Source organism: Phoca vitulina, unplaced genomic scaffold (genome assembly GCF_004348235.1).
Source record: "Phoca vitulina isolate PV1807 unplaced genomic scaffold, GSC_HSeal_1.0 scaffold140, whole genome shotgun sequence".
Lineage (NCBI taxonomy): Eukaryota > Metazoa > Chordata > Mammalia > Carnivora > Phocidae > Phoca > Phoca vitulina.
The window spans coordinates 113106-137645 of NW_022589843.1; the positions used below are offsets into that span (position 1 = coordinate 113106).

General features: G+C 47.6%; 1 protein-coding gene across 1 annotated transcript in view; it reads right to left on the reverse strand.

Annotated features, from left to right (window-relative positions):
* LOC116628877 (urea transporter 2) overlaps positions 1 to 24540 on the reverse strand; it is a 50469-nt gene that overhangs the window by 9011 nt on the left and 16918 nt on the right. The window contains exons 6-13 of the mRNA XM_032399213.1: positions 21987 to 22134; positions 20781 to 20915; positions 19027 to 19076; positions 18347 to 18521; positions 4232 to 4354; positions 2010 to 2092; positions 1166 to 1325; positions 251 to 440 (exon numbers count right to left, since the gene is read on the reverse strand). Coding sequence (XP_032255104.1) covers positions 251 to 440; positions 1166 to 1325; positions 2010 to 2092; positions 4232 to 4354; positions 18347 to 18521; positions 19027 to 19076; positions 20781 to 20915; positions 21987 to 22134 — 1064 coding nt within the window. The remainder of the gene's footprint in view (positions 1 to 250; positions 441 to 1165; positions 1326 to 2009; positions 2093 to 4231; positions 4355 to 18346; positions 18522 to 19026; positions 19077 to 20780; positions 20916 to 21986; positions 22135 to 24540) is intronic.

Here is a 24540-nt window from a genome sequence, read left to right on the forward strand (position 1 = left end):
TGCACACACCTTCCAGCAGATGGCCCCACTGGGAATGGGAAGGGAAGACATCAGCCCTTCGCGTTCCCCTGGGCGATGTGGAGCTGTTACCAAATAATGAAGGAGTGGCTGTTGTTAGTTATTAGTGTCCTTAGTCTGAACAGTGTCTGAGCTTGGAGGCCAGCAGCAAGGCGATGGGAAGGTGGCATAGGGTCCCTGCAGGAAGCGACCTCTGGCTTCATGCTTGGGCCCTGGGTCTCCTGGAATTTACCTGTCCTGGCTCAGGATGAGGGCTGTCAAAGTGGACACAACAGTGCCCAAGCAGCCCGAGATGGCCCACCAGGGGTTCTGGACGAAGAGGCCAAGCACAATGAGGATGCCGCTGAGGGGGTTGTTCACAAACATCACCTGCGACGTGCCCCGCAAGACCCAGTCGAGGAACTGGAACACTGGGGATTTGTCTGAAATGGAACCAGGGCAGGGAGTCAATGTTCAGGTGTGCCGGTCCTGCGTGGGACTCAGGTGGGTGGGTGGAAGGTGCGGGAAGCTCTGTGTCCAAAGTGGGTTCGCAGGGCCCTACCGTCACCTGCCACAGAGGGGGATAAACCAGGAACCCAAGAGGGCATTTGACGGTCCAGAAAACTCTTCAGACCCATCGCCAGCTGGTTGTGGTCTTTACATTGTTTTTCAAGCAGTGGGGATGAGGTACCCTGAGCTATCTGTCCCCCTGTGAGAGCGGCATGAATTTTCAAGAAGACACATCCAAAGAGAAAATTCTCTTGCTGCACTGAGGGTGTCAAAGCCACGGCCTGGGCTCTGGGAGGACTGCGAGAGAGAACTTACTGGACTAGGAGACATAGTTCTCCCAACAGTCATCCATAGGACAGGCTTTTTTTTTTTTTGGAATGGTGACTCTAGAATCCCAGGCCTAAATGCCCGATGGGACATGTGTGAGAGCACGGCTGCTCGGTTTGGAAATGAGGGCTCGCACACTGACACAGATCGTATTCACCTCCCAAGAGTCTGCATGTCTGCCGTCACAACAAAACTCCTATTCCTTCTGAGCGACCATAGAAACGGTACTCAGTCTAATCTACCAAGAACTGCGGCACATGGTGCCTGCTGGGGACGCTTGGAAGTGACACTCTAGGGGCAGGGTCAAGGGCTTCGCTCGCAGGACCTTTACCTTTAAGCCCCTCGCCGCACTCCTTCATCTCCCCTGTGATGTAACTGAGGGCTCTGCTGACCCTCTTCCCGTGGGCAGTCAGGTGACTCTGAATCCAGGAAGCCATGGAAGTGTTCGCTTCCGCTTTTATCTCAGCGCTGTCCTCCATGGTGTCCAGATCCTGTCCAGGGGCAAGACAAGGAGGTCCCACACCCTGCGCTTCCCACGCTGAGAAGCCACATTTGTGCTAGTTCGGGGACCAAGTTAACGTTTTTATTTGGTATTTAGAAATACCTTTTGTCTTGTCTGACGTGTTACCTCGTTGACTATGGGCAACAACCTTGCAGTACAAGACACCGTATTTATCCTCATCCTGGGGATGAGGGCTCCAGCATGGATGGGGCATTCTCACTGGCAAAGGTCAAGGTCAAACAGTAGAATTGATATTTAACCACAGATCTTTAGACTCTTTATTTCAACCATGACTACCTCTATACCGCACTCTTTCCAGAAGAAATTATTCCCCACCCCCAGCATGTCTCGTCTTTAAAATTTAACTGTCCATAAAATTAAACACGTAAATATTCTGTGTTTGAAAATTGGCACCAGCTTGTTTCCTAAATGCTTGAATGCCAGATTTAGAGGAAGACAGATAATAACTAATTCAAATAAAAGGAATATGAAATTTTACAAAGTAGACTATGAAAAATAGGCATTTTTATCCCAGGTAATTATGTTTCTGGATATATGAATTCAAGCAAAGTTTGCCTATATCAGAGGGCGTCTTTTCTGGACGTCCGCTCCCTAATCTGCTGCAGGCTCTGTGGCTCAGGACACTGCCTGATTCGGGCCACTTCTGACTCACCAGCAGCTCAACCGCAGGCTTCCGGTACTGATAGGGAGAAGGGTCTTTGGTTTGTCTCTCCTGGTGGTCGCCTTTTCCAAACACTGGAGTTGAAGGAGAGCACATCATCAATTAGGACAGCTCTACCCAGGCACGTTAGCAGCAAATTTCTTGCAGTTGAGTTGATATATTCAATATTTCCTATTCCACTTGAGGAAGCCCAGAACTGCAATGTCTTGCAGCTGGAAGGCACCTTTTAATTTTTATTGGTCAAGAACCCATTTGGACTCTCACTTTGGGTAAAAAATGTACATCCACATGTAAACAGGACATTTTACAGGAATTTAGGGAGTTCAGAGACTCGACTGACCTTTAGTGAAGAGCCTCTGATTTAGCTCAATCCCTGTATTTTTTAGATGAAGAAATAGTGCCTTGGCCGTGATCCCCAAATCTAGGGTTCTTTCTCTGCACAAACTTGTAAGTGTACAAGAAAGGAAAACTTGGACGTTATTTCTCCTAAAGTATTAAGCTGCCTGAGCCATGTAAGGTCTGGGTTTGAATTTGACTGTGACTTCAACTGGATGACTGCAGGCTGTTCTGGTCTCTTGTTTTGGACATATATCTGGGAATTTCAGGTATTTTAGCTGCAACTGCTGGGTGGATTAAGACGAGTGATGTCCACGTCATTCCTTGAAACAGATTTTGGCATGATCTTGTAATTCTAGAAAACTCTTGTAACGTTGCTGTAAACATATTTTTCTTATTACCAGATCATTTATTTTTAAAGATGACCAATTTTAGTAGGGTTTTATGCATCCTAAAAGAACTTTGGAAGTTCCGGTCTTGGTACTTTGGTTCCCTCTCGTGGTCAAGTTTGAGGATGGCAGGCTGGGCTCTGAACACCGGGTATTTGCAGACTGAATTGGCTCTTCCCACGGCATTCATGAGCTTGCAGGGTACTTAAGATGCATCAGTGGCAACAACGGCGCATGAATGGCACAAAAACGTCCATTTTTGAAGGGACGGGGCTGCAAATACCAGTATGGTTGGGAAGTTACACTATGCAGGAAAAATTAATTTTGGAAGATTTGAAAGAAAGAGTAGGAGCAAAGATTCCTCTAGATGTTGAGGCCAGTGTGCGTGGCGTCCTGATGGAGCCGTTTCCTGTGCGTGAAGCTGCCCCGGGTCTGCTGTTGAGCAGTTCCACTGATCCATGTCCCAGGCTCCTTTGCACTCCCTGAAAGGGCCTCCCTACCCCCAGCCCCCAACCCCTGGGACGAAGGACGTTTGGAAGGGGATTGTTAACCTTTTGAGGAAAGCCACACTTTCTTCTTGCCATGCTGGTGGCCTCTGTCAAATACAAACCCCTGGGCCAGATGTCTCAACGCCCTTTCCACCTCCACCTCCACTGTGTTTTCCCACAGCCCCCAGGCCCGTTTCTTTGGGTCGGCCACTTTTGGTGAGAAACGATGAAGCTTAGATGAACTGGAGCAAGAATGTCACGAACACATCTTCTGGGAAGCATGTGATGTTGTAAAAAGGACACTAACCAGTCCTCCCCCTGCCCCTTGTCCCTTGCCAGCTGTGTGACTCGGTTCCCCTCCCTGGGACTTGAGGGGCAGAATTAGATTACCCCTCTGCCCTGGCTCTTCACGTGGCTACTTTTGCATCTGATTGGGGAGGAAGGAGGACTCCTCTTGCGTCCCTCCCCGTGCCCCTGGCTCCTCCCTGGCTTCCCCACCTGCTCATTTTTGGCTGCCCCTCTTGGCCTGTGGGAGTCCCCTCCCTTCCATGGTTCTCCCGCTCTTTCCTTGGCCTTGACATCTTGACCACCACTGTAGGCGAGAACTTTCACCTCTCGACTTGTAAATGGACCGGTGGTTTGTGGCCTGGCAAAAATTAGAATCTCATGGGGAGCTTTGGAAGATCCTTATGCCCACCCAGGCTTCTCCCCAGATGAATTAGATTAGTGTCTCCAGGGATGGGATGCAGGTGATTCCAATATGCAGTCAAATTGGAGACCTCCTGAGTCGGCTGCCTGACCCAGCTCCAGCATCCCCCCACCCGCACCCCCCGGAGGGTCCAGACAACGGGGCCATGGCTGTGGTCAGAGGTTGGGTGTGATAAAAATGAGCCTGGCCCGCGTGGCTCTCCCTACTGCCCTATGAAGTAGGTTCTGCCACTGTCCCCATTCTAGAGATGAGTCAATTGAGGTCCCGAGAGTGAAGGGGAGCAGCACCCACCTTTGCTCCTCCTCCGAATGGATGACCACTCGATGTGGAACACGCTCCTGGGCTTGGGGGGCACGGCCTCCGAGCCCTCATCGGCCTTGGGGCTTGCTGTGGCTGGCTGCTCCCTACTGCCACCTAGGCCGGGGACAAAGCAAGACAGGTTAGTGTCCGCCCAGGTCTGCACCCGGTGAGAGCCAAGCGGGGGGGGGGGGGGGGTAATGTCACGCGCAGAAGCTGGAAAGGCAGGAACAGTGGCTCTGAAGCTGCAGGTAGGAATCACATCTGTGTCGCTGTCGAGCCTCCAGCTTCTCCATTCCCCCCGTTAAAACGCGCGCTTCCTTTCCCTGCAGAAACCGTGTCATAGACACGTAAACATGTCAAGAGACAGATGAGCCAGTCTGCCCTATTTCTCTAGTGGGGAACTACTCAAAGACCTGGAGGAGCCCCCTGATCCCGTGCTTCAGAGACACCTGGAACATCAGCCTGCCCTCGGACACCTTGGCAGACAGGTTTTGTGCGGGGGAACGAGGACTGAGGGGGTAGCATGCATCGTCCGACACAGCGGGGCATTCTGCCGGAACGCCAATCCCAAGTGCTCATCTGCCAGGCTGGAAGGGCACCGCTGCTGGCCCGCTGCTTCTCGTTTCTCACATGCCGAGCGTCAGCTACCCCAGCCACCCCCCGCCGGGCACAGCAATATTCTGACCTTAGCCTCCTAGACTGAGAATTGCACGAAATTACAAGATCACAGTCTACCTCCTGTGTCCCGAAAAATCAACTGAGTCATACAGCTCATGAATCATGGCACAGCCCGGAGTTGCTCCCAGGTCTCCTGACATCCAATCAGAGGCTCTGGAACTGGTGGCAGGAGGCCTGGCCCACCTTCCATGCCCTGGCCCTTCACTGTTAGCACCCCAGATTCTGCTACCTGCTCAGGGCCCAGGAAAGTGGGGGCTGGGCCCATATTACTGTATGTTCCTGGGGTTGATGTCCCAGCCACAAAAAGCAAAAGCAAAAAGTATCTTTCTTTCCCTTGAACGCTGTTTTTGGTCTTTCTTTGGGGAGGTGGCACCAAATAGGGTCTGACACGGGGTTGGTCCCGGCTCTCCTGTGGGTATGACTGAAGTGGGGGGCACTACCTGGAGGGCAGCGGCCCCACCCGACGTGCCGGCCAATGGCTGAGAAGGTAAAGTGGGAGCAGATGCCACGAAGAACTGGAGATAAGGCCACAAATTTCCTGAGGCGGTGAAAATACTTAAAAGCTAAGATGAGAGCCGTTTACCGCTACCTTTGGGACAGATGCTCAAGACTTTCCTAATGGATAAAGGCGATTTCAAGAATATCCTGAACACATCTTTCAAATGTTCTAGAAATAAATGTTCCATCGGTGTGGTGGGGAAACAAGAAAGCAGCAGTAACTCTGGCCAAGAACCAGAGTCATTCATCTCCACATGCTGTTTTCACTGACGCTTCCCCACTGCATGCATGGCTCTCAGAAATACACAGACGCCCGTCGGCAGCCCTTGTGAACTCCATCTATAGAACGATGGCAGTTATTTTGGAGGGACACCCTCCGTTTCTTCCTCATGTTGTTATGAAGATGAGACAATGCTTGCAAGAGGCTCGGGAAAATAATTTTGCAGCGCTCACATGTCAGATCCCTTTCCGGTGAGGCCACTGCCCTCGGGCGGCTGCAGGCAGGAGGGCAGGAGGACTCCCTGTCCCGGTGCACACCTGGCATTTTACACCAGCCCGCACTGACTCTTACCTTGCCAAGTGTCAATTATGTGTTCTTGTCTGTCACCTCCACAGGATGGTGAAGCCCTCGGCAGCCCGGGTTACACCCGATTACCTTGGTTTCCCCAGCACCCGGCATAAGCCCGGTATTCTGTAGGCACTTGGAAGTATTTGCTGAATAAATTAATGAGGGATAATTATACTACACATTTTAGTTTCTGAATGCTATAAGGAACAATCATTGGCTATTGCAGGATTTGAGCTATTTTTAAGAATAATACATCTCATTGTCATTGTTAAATATTTGATAAATACTGAAATAAAGGTGAGAGCCTTTCATTGGTTGACCAAGGTAATGGCTGAGTCGAGTAGGGTTTTGCAGCTTACAGGATAAGAGCTGATTATTTTCAGTGGCACTTGGATAAAAGAAAGGAAGTTTACAGATGGTCATACAATGCTTGACCATCTGTGACCAACCAACCAGAAACCCAGGAATCCCGCGAGGGTGGCTGGGAGAACTCAGGTAAGGAGACAGGAGAACAGACCACTGAAGACAGAGATCATGCTCCATGGGCTATGGGAAACTATATATTACATAGTCCATTCTGGGGGGCCACAAATCCCTAAGCGCTTCAGAGGTGGGGCTGGGTGTTCTACAGCCCAAGAATAATTTTGTTCATAATAACTTACTTTTTGGGGTTCTTTCAACTTTTCTCCCCCTAACATCATGGCACACATGGAAAATAGTGTGTGGCATGGTGCAGTGAACAGATAATGCTGTTTATGGCCAGAGGGCCTGCCCCCATGGACTTGGGGCCCACCAGGCCCACCTGGGTCCTTAGAGGGCCAGTGGGGGCTCTGTGGGCCCAGCGTGGCATGAGCTGTGGCCCACGATCGGAAAGCTCAGTCCTTGATAGCCCATGGGTAAACCTTAGTGGCTCAGTAACTCCTTGGCCTGCCCACCTGGTGAAGGAGTCATGGCTCTCCTTCCCTGAAGAGCCTTATTAAGTGTCCCAATGCATGTGGCTTCCCACTGCCATTTCAGGGGTATGGCCCTTGCCCTCGAGGACTGCCACCATCCTGTGTTTTTATAGGCAGGGGTCCAGCAGCCCCTTCCTCCCGTTGACTCACAGAAAGAAAGCACAATTATGAGGCATGGTATCTGTTCAGAAACGCGGCTCCTGGAGGGTAGTGCCCCATAGTACTTCTGCCTTTACTGACGTTGAATGTCCAGAAAACATCAGCCATTCAAATACCAGGGTTAAAAGAGATTTTGTAGAGGACCCGACCTGTCAAATACAATTTTGAAACCTAGTGCATTTTCTTTGAGAGGAACTAAACAAACCCGAACCATGTATGACATCGTTCAGAAGAGGAAAACTGATCTAGTCCATCTTACTGAAAATCAATCTTTATTTGGACAGGCCCATGCCTAAATTCTTTCTATAAGTTTTCTTCCTCAGATTTTGAACAGATGTTACTGTCTCTTGCAGGTGGATCGATGCCATCCATACATTGCTTGCAATGTTCAACATATGGAGCATCTGGGACCCATCATTAAGACCCATTTGTCACCCCTCCCCAAAACAAGAGTTACCTCCCCCAAACCCCACTCCAAACCACCTGTGTATCATTACATCTGTGACACCCAATAAAAGGCCAAGGAAAGTTGTGGGCCATTGTACACCAGCTTCTTCTCTGGTAGCCATGTTTCCATATTCCTTTTCCTTACCTCCTCTTCCCCGCCCCCTTCCTCTCCATTATCTATGGCAAACATAGCTAATTAGTGATAGCACTCTCTCCCAGTAAGTTCCAAAACAGCCTCAGACTCCTTCTTAACACAATGCTCAGACAACCAATACTAATTAGAGTTGGCACTTGAAGGTAAACTTACTCCCCTCTCCCCCAGCCTTAAAGGAAGGTGTAGATACCGTACAAGCATCTATGTCTTGAGAGAAGGGGTGTGTCAAGGCCAGGGTGTTGCTACCCAGGAGATGCCTGGCCACAGGCCCTTTCAAGCCTCACAGGACAGCCTTCCCTCAGCAAATTCACCAAACCTCACATCCTTTGGTGCCAGTTTTGGAGGAGATCACATACCATACAAGGTTGTCCATTCTCTGATCAGATAACTTCAATATCCTGGAATATTCCAGAAACATCTACTCTCTGTAGCTACACAGAATATGTCTATAGTAATCTAAGATGGCTGTGTAAGAGAGGGGCACCAAAGAGATAGGTTGTTAAGCGGGGATGTTAAGAGGTTTGTAGATGCTGAGATGGTCTAGCTCTATTGGCACGTCTGAGGAAGGGGTACAGGACTTGAGCGGAAAGGCTAAGATGCCTGGACCAGGTACCTCCACCCTGGAAGCAGCAGGTAATGACTCCTAAGAAGAAAGTTTTCAAATTCAGTGCATTAGCCTCCCACAGTTCAACTCCATGTGGTGCTGCCCTGGGAACCATCCTATGTTAGAGTTGTGGGTCACAAAATTGTGGAAAGGATGACAAATAGTGTGAAGACTCACCCAGTGGGCAGCAAGTGCGGTAAGGAGATTTGAGGGCTGATGGATTAACTTGGTTCCATCACCAGGTGAGCAAGAAGAGCTCAGATCTGTGAGTTAGGACCCCTGGACTTGTGTCCAGGCTCTTTTATCACCTGGACAGGTCCTTGGAAAACCATGATTTCTTTATCTACAAGGTAAGGGCTTTGAAGCTTCCAGAATCTAAATTCTCTCTAGAGTTCTCTGTAATGTTCCCTGTTTTAGGACTAGCTTCCCCAGACACCATAGCTCAACAGATGAAAGGAACAGAAAAACATCAGCTTTTCTTTTTTTTCTCTTCCTTTGAAAAGTCAGATGGTCCTGTTGGCTGGGGGGGTTGGTCTATGGTTCAGTTCTCCCCCACAAGACCTCTTACCTGGGCTCTTTCTGGTTTCCTGCACAGGGCTGGAGGAATCTAGACCATCAGGATGTGCGAAGAAGTTTTTTTCCGATTGGGTGGCGTTTCTGGTCCTCAACTCCGGATGCTGGACTGATCCCTAAACCCAAAGCCCCTCACTTCCTGGAGCCCTCCTGCCCATCCTCTTGCTGACCCTCTGTAAGTTCACTTTGCATTCCCTGACCCTATGCCTGGCACACGTCTTCCAGTTGAGAAAGGGTATCATGGAAGAGGAGGGAGAGGAAAGACAAATGTTCTTTCTGCAGCTTACTCTCACTCTGGCCTTCCTGACAAAAGATTCTTTCTACATTCCCTGAGGAAGACTGGCTCTGGCTACCATGGTTCCCCCACCTGGTTTGATCAGGCAGGTTTCCTTTAAAGGGACAGAGCCAGAGATCGTGTAGTAGGAGCTTCCCTGTCCTCCCTCAGTTGCTCCTCTCATTAGAAATTTGCTCCAGTACTTGCCTTTAAAGCAATCATCTAAGTGTTGTCTCCTCAGGGGGCCAATTTGTCTTCCAATCTCAGTAAACTCCCTTAGTTCCCTGTACAGCCAGGGCACAGACTAGGGGACAATATTGCCATCTCGACAGAAGTTTCTGCACAGCCCAATACTAGATGCTATCTTTCTGGTTCTGTGGAAATCTTCAGACCTTTCCTCCTTCTGACTTATGCTGACAGGGGTCCTGAGGACTCACCACGGGACCCGCTCAGAGCAAGAAGGGCATGACCTAACCACTGCCTGCAGAAAGGACTTGAGGTCTATATATTAGGAAAGGTGACCCTCCCACATCCCGTGGGGCTGTGGGGTCTGGTGGGCTGGAGTTTGAGGAGGGGGGCCCAATCTAAACATGTTTTGTTTGGCTTTGTGGTATGATGGGTCAAGCATCACTCCCCCTCCCCCGCCCCCAGCCTGTCCCAGGTTTGTGTACCTTCCCCCCATAAACACACGAGTACACACACACACACACATATACACACTTATTGATGGGCTGTGAGGCAGCCTACCCAGGTTTAGAAACAAAACCCCACATTGAGGAAATTAGCTACACCTGAGTAGACAACCTCCCCACTGACGTCAAAGGCCCCCTTCCCACCATTCCAGGTGTTTCAGAACTGCCAAAGAGGGGACCTGATCACAGAGGTCCTTCTGAAAAAAGAAAGCAAACAGAGGGGGGAGGAGCTGGGGAGCCCCACATTCCAGGGACAGGTGTGGAGCTGACTAGAGATCAGTCCCCTGTACAGGGTCTTTACTTTGGTATTGCTAGTTCAGGGCCCATGGACGTCTGCCAACAACACTTTTCCTTGTTCCCCACCTGGCGGCTCTTGGCTCAGTTCTGCATGCCCTATCCCTTACCCTCTTGCTCTGGTCTTTCCTGAAGGTTCCTATACTTCTTGTGGTGTGCTCCCTTCAGCCCCCTAATCATCCATCTGCCCAAGAAGTGACAGGAAAAATGCCATCATTAACCAGCTTGAAAAGACTGGAAATAAGTCTCCCTGAGGAGCCATTCACAAGTTCATATGCAGCTCATGAGCCAAATTAGACGTGTAGAGTATCTGTGATACACACTAAGGGTGGGGCAATCAAGTGCTGTCCTGTAAGAAGATCAAGATGGAATCTTGTCCCAGACGATTCTTACTGAAGGCTGCAGTTCAGATACCAATGGCTCCCCAAAACATCTGTCTATGCCTACAGATTATTTCCTTGAAGGCTCAATCAGAATTCACTTCAGAACTAAGTTTTCTTCACAGTGCTCATGGCTCCCTTCAACTCCACATTTCCAATCTTGTAGAAGGAGGAGGGCTGCACTGACTGTGGGGGAGGTCAGATTTCTCCAGAATAGGCCGGAGTTCAGGTGGAATAAATGCATGCCGGGCTAGACGTTCTACAAAGAGCTACTTCCTTTACTTCATTCTGTTCCAGCAGCTTGTTCAGCTGTATGAGGGGGCTGGGGACTCCTAGTTATCAATTTACAGGGGGCAACAAACACTTTTCTAGCAATCCCTCATCTCCCTCCTTGGGGCCTTGCAATTCTAGTTTCACTAGGGACAGAAGTGTTCCCTATGGATTCTTCTATCTTCTCTGAATGGTAAGAGGTGTGAAAAGCCAGGCAAGTAAAAAAAAATCTCACATAAAAAGTGAATGCTTTTCAAGTTACCAAATGAGATTGTGGTTTTTTGAGTAGAACTCATACCCACACTGAAACTGCCAACTCCTAACTAGTTTAGATTACAGCTGTCCCCAGACCCTCACAACCTTTATGACCCAAGGAAACAAAGCTCAGATTCATATAAGAAGCACAAAGAAACTGGGGCACATGGGTTTGATGTGACCACAAATACAGGCCATGAAGATTTGAGTTTCCAAATGGGCAGATCTTGAAGACCAACCCAAAGAAGAACTCCCTGAGAGGGGAGAATGGTAGGAGAGAACAGTTCAAAGACAAGGCACAGTTGAATGATGTTGGCATCTCAGCTTGCATCCACACAAGCACGTTGAGTGTTTTGGTAAACTGTAGGAAAAGCTGTAAAGGCAACAGTGGTATGCTCTTGGTACATTTGATCTCCATGTTATTAACTTTTTGCCATTTCAGTGATGCCTCCTTCCCATTCCTCTGTAGAGATCCAGGGCCAGAGTACTGGAGAAACTAGTGTTGGAAGAGAGAGGCTACCTGGTCAGCTGGTCTACCCCCACCCAAAGCAAGCATTCCCAATAGGCCTCTAGCCCTTGTCCTTGCACTGCCAGAGCAGGGAACTCAGGGTCCCACAGGACTATTTCTCAACTTCCATTGTGAAAAACTGCTCTTCTCTACTGATTCAAAGTCTGCCTGCTTATCAATCCCACTGTTATCCTTGTTCTATCCTCTGAAGTAATGCTGAGTAAGTTGACTTTTTCCACATGCATTACTCCACACTGCAGACAGCCATGACCCTAGCCATTTCTTTTCTTCTCCAAGCCAAATATAACAGTGTCATCATCATTCCTGATGAAACAAGGGGGCTTCAGACCTCATTCATCCAGCTTGGCCTCACCTAGTATGTCCTCCATTGCCAAAGACTCTTTCAAAGTATGCTACCCATTTTTTTCTTTGTTTCTTTTCCATCTAACCTATTCTCAGAAATGACTCCTGCAACCTAAGATGCAAATGATTGATCATGCTTACCATGTTATCTTTCTAGGACTGTTTACATTTTAACAGGTTCAAAGCTTGAACTGAAGGGATGGCTGGGAATGTTTGGGCATCAGGTAATGGCAAGATAGAGGACAAGAGATGAGGCACAGAAATCTTCCTGGGACCCTTAACATCATGCTTGATACTTTTCCTGTACAGAAGACCAATCCAACCAGATAATTCACTCAAAATAATGAAACTGATACTGTGAACTTACATGGCTCAGGCAATCTGTGGTGTTACCCTCATCTTCACCTCAGGTGAGACTACTCACCTGGCCAGGCAAATTCCCATAAAATGAATTCCTTGAAGTCAGGAACTTGGCTGATTCTTTCCTGGTCAAGTAGGGTCCTGAGTAACATATTAACAGTTCTTCATACATGTCTTCTAGATGAATGAGTGAATGAGGTCAGACAATAAGGCAAAATTTCTAGGGGCTTGGCTAATGGAAGTTGGCAAGTGGCCTTGGGTACAACAAAAGAATAATATAAACATACATGGAGATTCAAGGTTCAAAATCCCTAAGATTTTCTGAAATGAAACACAGATTTTTGAACTAAAAATTCAACTATCTCTTGAATTGAAGGAAAGAAAGGTTACTGTTGGGATCTGAATTGGTGGCCTGGAAGATCAAAATGGAAGAAGTATCTCAAAGCAAAGCAAAAATACAAATGGTAAAAATTATGAAGGAAGCAAGCAACTTAGAGCAGAGCTCGAGGAGACTGAACACATGGATAATAGCCATTCCAGAGATAGAAGAAGGAAAAGATGGAGAAAGAGCAATAATCAGACAAATGTTAGAAGAAAAGCTGCTGAGCTGAAGAAAGACTTGAGTTTGCAGATTGAAAGGCAGGACTGATGAGACAAGACACACATTTAGGCTTGACTTAATAAAATTCCTGAAATCTACTGATAAGAAGAAAATCTTACGATGTTTTAGAAAGAAAGAACAGGTTATTTACAAAGGAAAACGAATGACATTGACATCAGATTTTTTGTTTGTAACACCTGGAAGCCAGAAAATGGAAGGACAATGGCTACAGACAGTTGAGGGAAGGGCTGTGGTCCAGGAACCCCCAGCCAAAATGCCATTCACTTGCAAGGGAAAGAAACTTTGTGGACATGCAGAGTCAGAGAACATGTCACCCATATTCTCTCATATAGTATTGAACAAAACACTCAATACTCAAACAAGAATTCTAAACAAGTAATACATGAATCGTAACAAAGATCATGAAACAAAAGAAGGTGAAGAATAAAGGGAACAGTGATAAAAGGTAACATGTCCGCTCTACACAGTGAACGCCAAATGAACAATGATAGAATTACTGGGAATGTGGGGCATAGGGGCCGAGTAAGGATTTTTGCAAAAATGCGAGGCAAGGGAAAAAAAAAAATTATAAATGATCTCAGCAAGATCCAGGGATGGTTGATACTGGAGAAATAAAAGTGTTGTAAAAGTAAAAGTGGGGGCTCCGGGGAGGAGAATAGTGAAAGTGGTATATAAGGGCTTTAGTTCCTCAGAGTGGGGAAGGAGCATCAGAGAAATGGGAACTCTTGCCAGGGTAAACTATTTGACATCTTGTTTTTATATAATAGAGACATATACTTTTGATCATGAGTGTTGGGAAAGAAGCAGAACAACTAGTGAAACGGAAAAGAATAGTAGACTTTCCAAATAAACAAAGGGAAGAAAGAAAAAGTAACATGATCATACTTGCAAAATGAGGAAAGTAAAAAGCAAAAGCAGTAATAACCAATAAATAGTAAAAAGTAAAGTAAGGTGGAAGAAGTAAAACAAGCATATTGATGGTTACACTAAACAGGAAGAGGTTATATTACCTACTAAATTACAGAAACACGAAGATTAGGTTAAATATAAAACATTGCTAAATGCTATTCTTAAGAAACACGGTTAAAAGAAAATGATAAAGGTTGAAGCAAAGGGATAAGAAAACACTAGGAAGAAAGTAGGTATGGCAACATTAAGACCAGATAAGTTGGAATGAGTTTAAAAGCATGAACAAGGATAAAATAGGTAGTATGTAATAGTAAAAGAACATTTATGAAAAATCAATGACAGTCATTGTCAATAGGCACCAAACAATGTAGCTGCTACATATATGAGACAAATGTTACAGAAATGCAAAGAGAGTTTCATGAAACTATACATTTATTGTTGACTTTTTTTTTGGTAAGCTCCATGCTGGGCTCAGTGTGGCGCTTGAACTCATGACCCTGAGATCAAGACCTGAGCTGAGATCAAGAGACACTTAACCAACTGAGTCACCCAGGTGCCCCATAGTTGAATTTTAATAAGCCCTTTTCAGAATTAAGATCCCATAGACAAAAAATAAATAAGCACATAGAAGAACTGAATGATGCAATTAATAAACCAATTTAATATGTATTTCCTTCAAATCAAAAATTTGCATTTGCATTTCCAAAATCAACTAAGTACTGGGCTACAAAGAAGAATTCATATAATTTTAAAATAGTTTCACAGGCCATCTTCTCTGCTCATAATAAAACTAGATATAGAAAGTTAAAAAAATATAAGAAGTCCCAAGTGCTAGAAATTAAGAAATCATTCTTAAATAATTTTTGGATCAAAGAGAAATCAAAACTAAAATTACAAACTATCTAAAACTGATCAAAGCAGAATACTTTATTCCCAAACCTATGGTACACAGCTATAGCTACACTCAGAGGAAAATTAATAGCCTTAAAATGCCTTTGTTGTTAAAGGAGAAAGATCTAAAATGAAGAAACTTTACATCAATTTTAAAACATTAGGAAAAAGGAACATTTAAATTTGAGAAAACATGAAAAAAACTAGAAAAAGAAATCAATAAAATAGAAAACACACCAAAACTGTAGGTAGGGCAAATAAATCTCAAATTGCTTCTTTGAGAAAGCCAATAAAATGGATGAACCCATCACAAACTTGATCAAGGAAAAGAGAGCAAAAGTCCATAAGATTGGGAAGAGAAAGGAGACGTAGCCATAGAAAGAAGAGAGATTGAAATTATTGTATGAGAACATTATGAGTAACAGTAGGGCAACAATGTTTTAAATCTAAAGAAAATGGATTATTCCCTAGCAAACAAACTCTGAAGTTTGACCAAGAAGAAGTAGAAAACTTGACTATGTCAGTTATCATAGAAGACATTGACAGATGAGTTGAGATTGATGATTTAAAAATACGGCAGGACAACATCACTTCATGGCTGACAGCAGAATTCGTCCATGGGGGAGAGCAGATGGAAATGTGGGGGGAGATGATGAGGTCAGAGGGAGGAGATGAGAAGATCTAGGGAGGGGACAGTGGAGAGAGGGAGAGGATGGTGTGATAGGGACAATTTCAGACAGCACCTCCTCTACCACCCCCTGCTGCCAGCATATTCCTACTCTTTTTAATGACTATGTTCAGCCATATTTATGTTCAACTACCATTTGTACATCCAAGAGCTGCTACCCGGAATCTGGGGGTGATCACAGCAAAACAGCCGGGATGTGGACCCAAAAGCTCTTCTCCCTTCTTTCTTGGCGGCTCACTCCTCTGCAGTCTCATGTTGGTGGTGTCTCTGTGGTTAAGTTTCCTGCCCCTACTCATCCATCCTACTCATCAGTGGGATGGGAAAGTGCTGGTGAAGGCAGGACAGGGTCACTCCAGGGAGCTCTCTAAACCTCCTACCACTATTTTGTCTACTTCAGAGGACATCTGGGCTTCTGTCCATGGCCCACGGGCAGGGTGACCTGCACGGGGCTGACTTTTCTTAGAGGGGTGGGGATTTTCATTTCTGCCCCACCCTTGTCCATGCCCACAAGAGAGATGTGGCATCTGCCTGCCAGACTGGCTTAATAAGATTTGTTCTGCTCCAGAAGGAGCTTGTTTGACCACATTTGGGAAATACCATCGATTTTCTGCCTCTTAGCCCCAAAAGATGTTTTTTAACAACATTTCATCACTCCTGGACATATCTTGGCAAACGAATTCAGTGATTAACAATACTTCATCCAGGCAATTCTTTCTTGTTTCAAATTAGTAGATGTTTTCCTATTTCTACATAAATATCTGGCCATCTTGATCATAATGTATTATAGAATTTCTAAGGCCCTGTGGTTTTTCCAGACTTGCTGGACATGCTTTTTCCTCTTTCTGAATCACTTAGCTTTTATCCATTTTTCCTCCTATGAATTTGGCAGCTGGCAATGCAGTTAACATTTAATTTCTACAGGGGTGGAAGTGGGAACTTGGGAGAAAAAAAGCAACCCAGACACCTGTGACCAAAGTGGGACCTTGTTAATGACAGAGACGTGGGTTGGGAAAGGAAGGGAGAAGAGAGAATCTTGTCCAAGTGAACTGGAAGGATTTTTTATAGCCAAATAATTTTCCTGTCCTGGAAATCCAATATAAAAGCATGGTTAAAACCCAGCTCCCCGGCGCCTGGGTGGCTCAGTCAGTTAAACGTCTGCCTTCAGCTCATGTCACGATCCCAGGGTCCTGGGGAGCCTGCTTCTCCCCCACCCCACCCCCACTCATGCTCTCTCTCTCTCTCTCTCTCAAATAAATAAATAAAATCTTAAAAAACAAAACAAAAACAACAAAAACCCCAGTTCCTATCAGATCCAGTTCTTGGGGTGGAGAGTCTCACAGGCTTAAAGGAAAGGAAAGTAGATTTCTGGGCACAGTTTGTCCATAGTGAATGAATGGGGAATCTGGTTCTGTTATCCCTTGTTAGAATAGTTGGGGGGGCCTCCCCTCCCTTTTGGGTAATTGAGCCCTGTCTGGAAGCCTGGCAGGGAACTGACACCCCCATCCTCCGCAGACCGCCTGACCTTCACACTCCCTTCCACGCCTGCGATTCTAGGAGCCTCCGGGCTCTTCCCACTGGCAACGCCCGCACTAAAGGTCAGTTTTTCCTTACTCTTACGGTGGTGTGCCTGCTGGCAGAGGTGGAAGCAGAGCGAGGGGACAGAGGAGGGGTGGTTCCCAGACCTTGCTGGGGAAGGAGGGCCTGGATGAAAGTGGCAGCCTCTGGTGCACTGGGTCAAGGAGACTCAGAGCGGATCTTCCTGATTCCGGTCATGCTAATCTCACTTTCCTATAATCTTCTACTATCACCCAGCAGAGAAATGGCTATGGGGGTGTCTGTGGCGAAGAACTTGGCGGCGTCCTTTGGGCCTGCCCTCTGCCCACCAGCTCCGAACTGTCACTATGGCAAGCATCCGTCTCAGGCACTGGCAGACCTGGGTTGAATCTAGTTTCCTCGCTTGATGAAATCGTGGAACACAACCACGCTCAGGCATGTCTATGTTGTCTAAGGCTGTTTCATGCTACAATGACACAGATGAGTCTTTGCTAAAGACTCCAGGTCTCCAGAACCAAAGGTCTCCAGAACCAAAAACATTTACTGTTTGACCCTTTCCAGAAAAAGTTTGCTGAGCCCTGATATACATATAAATGGAGACTGAATGTAAGTTAATGACTGTAATCGGGAAGTCAAATTATGAACTTCATGGATAATTGTTTGTCCTTCTACTCAGGCTAACCATTTAAGTATCACAGACCTCATAAAGCTTCTAACACCCACAGGCAAATAGGAGAATGAGATAAGTTTCTTATCTTTTTTTTTTAATAATTAAAGTCATATATGGGATTCTAATTTTTATGAATTGCTTCCTGCTATGAGATAGCATCTTGCCCTTACTCTGACCACTGAATGTTCGAGACTTCCTATTTAGACACTCCCAGTGCTCTAATTGTCCCTGCTTTGACTTTAAAACTCTATCAATGTGAAATCCCTCCCTTTTATGTAATGCTGGGTGTGCTCATCAGCCACTAACTCAATGCACCTTCAACTCTTTGCGTGTATCCTCTGAATTTCCACCCACTCCGAGTCTGCCTGGGAACCACTCAGCAAGTTCAATTTTACAGCATCTATTATTCAGCTAAACATGCCATGAAGACCATCTTGTAATCATCTTCCTAAAAGACTAAAGAGAAATGTTTTTGTTTTAAGACAATGACATTGAAAGCACATGTCTTACTTCTAACTCTGCAAGCTCATACCAACTTCCTCTAAAGTCATATATGGATAGTTATGGCTATTTGGGCAGAGAGAGAAATGAGCACAGGGAAAGGGAGGTACAGGTGTGTTTGGTTCTAACAGGAGAGGCACAGAAGGGGAGTGCTGCAGCCGATTGACCCAGAGCTGAGACCACAGGGAGCAGACACCAGGTCCAGGCAAAGAGCATTTCTGCCTAGGAGTTGGCTAGTCACCGCTGGGGGACTTCTCTTCTTCACTGCTCTTCACTTTCAGGTAGTAGATGCGGTTGGCCTCTGGGTAGGTGACTTTGCTGAGTGGGAGCTTATAGATGGCAGGGTTGTTGGTTGTCAGGAGCAGGAAGATGAGGGTGGAGAGGCAGAAGGCCCAGGTGCCTGGTGGCACACCAACCTGGAAGAAGAAACACTGGGGTCTGAAAATGGTCCTAGGCTGCAGGGACCCTGGGGGAGAAGGATGTGGTAGGAGTTGAGGATGGGGATCCTTCTTCCCTAGTGATGACATTGGATTTTGGGTTCATAACATCAGAGGAGTTGGTCGAGGAATTTGAGATGTTGGTACTTTTGGATACAATCCGAATCTTTTAATGATGGAGCTGAAAATCAGCCTAGGGATGATTTCCCACATCCGGCCACACACCAATACCTCCATCTGTCCATCTAGGTTCTCCACTGCTGGTTGTATTTCCCTTTTGCGCACACACAGAGCCACCCCCAACATACCTCAGAGGCACATGCATGCAATTGCCAGTCCTTCTCTGGACAAACCCTGGATAAACGTTGACAAAGACGTTGTGTGGGTACTAGCTATCATAATGCACTCAGGATTCTTCCACAAACTGCAAATGTCCTAAAGCCCTGGCTGGGGGAGGGGCACGTTCAGGAGAATCCAAACTTACCACCGACATTATGTTGGAGAGGGCCGCTCCCATGTATGCACAGAACAGGGCTGTGGAAAAACAAGGCCCATGGAGTCAGCTTCCCAGGGTCTGCCCCCACCTTCCCCAAGGGCAGGGGGCCCATCCTGTCTCCAGCAGCCTCAGTGTCTGCAGCAGACCCTGACATCTGGCATATTTGCTTGACATTATTATGGTAGTTATCTTTGCCGGTAGGTGTGGCCAGTCTCCCACCAGACTATGGGTTCCCAGGGCAGAGATGAAAGCCTTCTATCCCTTCCCCACTTCCATGGGGAGTCCCCACTTGCATGCATAGAGTCAGGGGTCAGTAAGCATCTTTTGCTTGTCATACTGACCTTGGGGATGGTCTGGCACAGGCTGGGTCACTGGATTATTATCTGTCCAGGGGTTGAGGGGTCAGATTATATGAGCCCCCAGCAAGTCCCCTCCCGTCCAAGATTCTGAGCAGCTATGATAGACCTTGTTGGACCTGCACCAAGTCTCACAAGGGCTGGACCTTATTGGTCCATGAGCTTGTCTTTAGGAGCCAGGCATCTGAGTTCACCCTAGGACGTGGCCCTCAGGATAGGGTAGCTCATCAACACCCCTGTGCCTCTGGACAGGCTCCTTCTGCCCCTTCACTTTTGCTCTTTCTGTTCCTCTGTCCAGAACACTTTCTCTGTGCCCCCTGCCCCCCACCCAATTCCCATCCTGGCAATGTTGAGATAAACCCCATCCTCCTCCTGAAGCCTTCCCAGATGGTTCTAGCCACAAGAATCTGCCACTTCTCTGAAGGCCAAATGCAGTTACAGTCTTAGCCTCAAAATATCTGGCACTTTTGACTTGACAAATATTTATCGAGCCTACTGTCTCCCTGCTGGCTGCTGAGGGGACTATAAGGGACACGGAAGACATTTACAGTCGCCACACATGAGTGGGGAAAAAAACAAAAGTTCTCCTGGATGGTATTCTGCCCTTTACTTGTCTTTAGTTTTGCTTGTTAAGGTCCTGCTGTTTCCAGAGAATATAAGCAACTTCAGGGCAGGAAGACTGGTGGAAAGATGGGGCTGGGGTTTGAATCTTGCTTCTGCCCTTAATAGCTGCATTTGACGCCAAGTTCGTGAACCCTTCTGGGCTTCTTTCCCTCTCCCATAAAATGGGCCGACAATCTATGCCTGGACTGAGCTCCCATGTGGTGCTGGGGGCAGCCGTAATAAGGCCTGCAGCCCATTTCCCTCGGGACAGCACGCTGTTTACTCCATGGGAATCAAGCTCCCATGGTCCGATTTTCTGAGACCTCAGTGCTCCCAAGTACATCATCTCCCTGGGTCTTTCCAACAATCTTTTCAGACATCACAGCCTTAACAATTGTGTGATTACTTCTCTTCCACTAGATGTGGCTTCATGAGGATGTGGTCCCCATTGCATCTTCCGTGTCTAGCCTAGGGCCTGGCACTGAGTGGTGCTCTGTAATGGGTTGTGGGATGAAAAGTTATTACACCTGGACACTGCCACTAGCACGTGAGGAAATGCATGTGTGATCTCCTTGTAAACTTCCAACACTGTTGTAATAGCAGTAAGCGTGGTTGCGACTCCATTTGCCAGAAGAGGAACCTCAAGTCTCCCGGTGTTGGGACCCAAGCCACAGGTCCTTCTATCACTGTTGTGAGTTCTGACTAGTGGGCCCCATGAGTTTCACATAACCAAGCAGGGAGGGAAGGAAGAGCAGAGTGACATGGCTTTCCCCAAATACCTACCACAGACAAGGGCCAGCAGGTGGGTCTGCCAGGTGAGGGCGTAGAACATGCCCCCGATGGCGACACAGGAGAGGACACAGTTGTAGCTCCAGAGGCCCAAGTAGATCCTCCCAAAGGGCGTGGCCACCGTCAGGGCTGTGGGACGAGGTGTGTTGTTTCTGGCCAGTCCCGGGTTCCAGCACAAAGGCCACCCCGTGGCTGGTGCCAGGTCTCAGGGTGGCCTCAATCCTGGCATCCCCCCACCACCCTCCTCCCTCCTCCCATGAAAGGAGCTTCTACAAATGGCATCTGGTCTTCGGGAACCAGCAACAAGAAGAGAGCAGTGATTTCCAAACTGTGTTTTGGAGATTTCACACAGAGGTATGACTACTTCCAAGGTGAAGGGAGGTCAAGGTGTTGGGATTCTAGGCCTTCCCCACTCCTTTGGCCACAGCAACTGCATTTTTAGTAAGAAAGTTTTCAACTGAGAAAGGTCTGCTTCAAACGGATGAGGAAAAGTATGTATGTACACATATAGGAACACGGAGATAGAGAAATAATACAGTGAAACGGTAGGATGCGAACAACAGGTGAATCAGGTAAAGAATGTATGGAGTGCTTTGTGTACCGTTTTTATTTTTGTAATTTTTTGGTAAGTTCAAAGTTATTTTCAAAGAATTTTTTTAAGTTCTGTTTCCAAGATGTTTCTGACAAATATTGGAATGAGTCGACAGGATCTTAGTCCCATATGTCCAACTCCAATTTCTGGCTCTGCTGTCCACATATCCATATATACGTGCATGTACATACATACACATACATGTAGAAATATTAAATCACATTTGTCAAATAGCAACACAAATTTTGAGAAATTTTTTTCTTTTAGTTTCCTTGACATTTCGAAGTGCTGGGTCATTTATACCTCTTGGTGTGCTACTGCTCTCCTCCTCCCTGAGTTCCCCTCCCCTCCTCCCAGCCCTCAGCTCCCAGGGGCTCAGTTAGCAGGCTGATCAGGTCTTCAGTCCCTTGCGTCTCCCCACATATCCTGCTGAGGCAGTGTGCTCCCTTTGGAGACTCAAGAAAGGGAAAAATACATCCCTACTCCTGACAGTGTTAAAAAACGCTGGTGAAGATCATAGATCTAGAACATTTGCCACGTGCAGGGGTGAAATGACCTCAGGAAGATTATGCCCAAGCCCTCCTTGCAGAGATGGGACCGTGTCCTACCCGCCAGCATCCCCACGATGGAGCCAATGGCGGCATGCAGGCAGACGAGTGGCGAGGAGATGAACAGAGCCACCAGGAAGATGCCGCCTGTCCAGGGATTGTCGCAGCCATACACCTGGCCGACCCCGACGGGGATGGCTTGTAGCAGCTGCAAAGTCAACAGAATCCGGGTCACTGGAGTGTGGGCACATAACACAAAGACCAGGCCTTACGGTCGGGACTGAGCCATTCCTGGTGGGGGTAATGGGCTGGAACAGGGTGGGGTGGGAGGACGGTGGTACCCTCCAGTGTGTAAGAGACCTTGGGAGGAAGGACGCCAGCTGGAACAAATCGCTCTTCACTCCACCACCTAGCAGGCATCTGGTATCCCTCATGCAGAGCCGGGCAGAGCCCCCCAACACAGGTGCTTCTGAGGGACACATGGCTTCTGCTCTGAGAGGAGAAACTCTGAGGGGACCAGAGGGCACCCCCTCTCTAGACTGCCATTGGAGGTTTCGGGGCACTAAGGTATTTCCACTAGACCTTCCGAAATCCTACAACTATTCCAGGAATACTGGAAATATTTTAGGCCATTCTGACGATTGACTTAATCTAAGGTCACCCAACTTATTGGTGGCCAAGGCCAGGCTAAAGCCTCTGAACTTGACCCCTAGTCTACAGGTGGTTGCTGTAGATTCAGAGCTACCTAGGGTGTTGTGGGGCTCTGGGAAGGAGGTGGGACTTGCCCTGCTCGAGGAGCCTTTAGCATTGCAGAAGGGTAATGTGCACAACTTGGAAAACAGAACAAAGCCAACATCCCTGAGCTTAAGAGTCATTTGGTGGTGTTGTAATTGGAGATGGTTAGTTTGGCAGCCAGATGGCCTTTTTCTGCCCACGCTGAACCATCCCCATCTGACAGAGGAGGGGAAGAAGGAAAGGAGGGAGATTGGCAGGCTAGGGAGAGCACTGGCCTGGGAGCTGAGGGCTCCAGCCTTCAGAGGTCTCTGCGTGAGCTCATGGCTTGATGACGAGTATGTCACTTCTTCACTCTGGGCTCTGGTGTCCACCTCTGTAACAGGAGGAGCCTGCCTTATCAGATAATCTTTCAGCTTTAAAATTCTGCGGTCTTCACTCCATTACTAGGTGATGTGACCTCTTTGAGGACCAGGCTCCTTTATGGCTGGGTACATACTAGGTGCTTCATATATATGTATTGATTCGCTCAGCGGTTTCCAAACTTGGCTGTAATTGGAATCACCTGGAGATCTTTAAAAAAAAATTGATGCCTGGCTCCTCCCCAACATCATGATTTAACCAGTATGGGCCTGACCAGGGCCTCAGGAGATTATAATGTGCAACCGAGTTTGGGGACCACTGGGTTAGTTACACATGACCTACTGTAGTTGTTGGGAGTTCACTGCACGTCTCCCTTTGGGTGAATTTTTGGACATTTTAACAAACTGATTTAATTCTGGAGTCAGTCTGATTTCTTTAGAGAATAGTGTTTTGAGCTTTTAAGCTTTACCCATCCTTGTCTCTAGATGGGTGGCCTTTCAATCACCAAGACCCATTGGGCCAGAGCCTATAGCCCTGTGCCAGGAATGACATGGTGGGGTGCATCTTATTTAAAGGAACCCCGAGAAAGCTTTGTGCCAGTTCAGGGAACTCAGCTTCTGTTCGGGGAATGGGTTAGAAGTCTACTCAGTAAATATTCTATGACTTCCCGAAGTCTGAGGAATGCAGGCTGCTGAGGGGGTTCCAACTTCCCCCTTCCCCTCTAGGAACACAAGTTTGAAGCGCAAGCAGTCAAGAATGAGAGGAATGAGGGACAAGTAGCCTCGGAATGGAGCCTGGGTTCAGAAAGCTGCTTTCTCTGCTGGGATCCATATTTTAGCTTGGTGAACTGTGGCCCGGGGCTGCCTCCCTCCCCTCCACCTGCTTTCCAACACTCTGGGGTGAAGGTGTGAAGGGCAGTCAGGTGTGCATGGAAATTTACTGAGAACCGGCCTCCTTCCTACTCCCACCTCGGGACTATTCTCCAGTAACGACGACAGTCCTGATGGACAAAAAGGAAGTCACTCCCAACATTATTTTAAAGAGAAGGAGGGAAGGGGTGTTGGGATGTGGATGGTGTGGAAGAGAAGGAGCCGGGGCTCACAGTAGCGGTGTGATGGGGAGCTCGGACGGTGAGCTTGGGCTCATGTGGATTTGCGTCCTGCCACTTTCTGCTTATGGTGAAGACGAACAAGAGGCAGCTCTTGCCTGTGGCTGTCTCCCCTCAGCACTCCCCTCGGTGCCGGACGGCAGAGCCTCACAGTGTGGGGTGGGTGAGGGGGTTCCGGGGGCCCTTCCTTCTGGCAGCCCCACAGGCCCCAGTGGCTGGCACTTGGACCCCGCCGCACGGGCAGGGCTCCGGGGGCAGCAGGTCTGTGCCCCAGGGCAATGTGCCTTACTGCCGAGGAGGCTCCCTGACGATCCTATCAGAGGTAGGGTTTTGCCCCTGCTCCCACCCCTGCTGTTTTCCACTGGAGAGGGTGAGCTTTCCCTTCAAGGCAGGGCTCTGTCTTTTCCATTC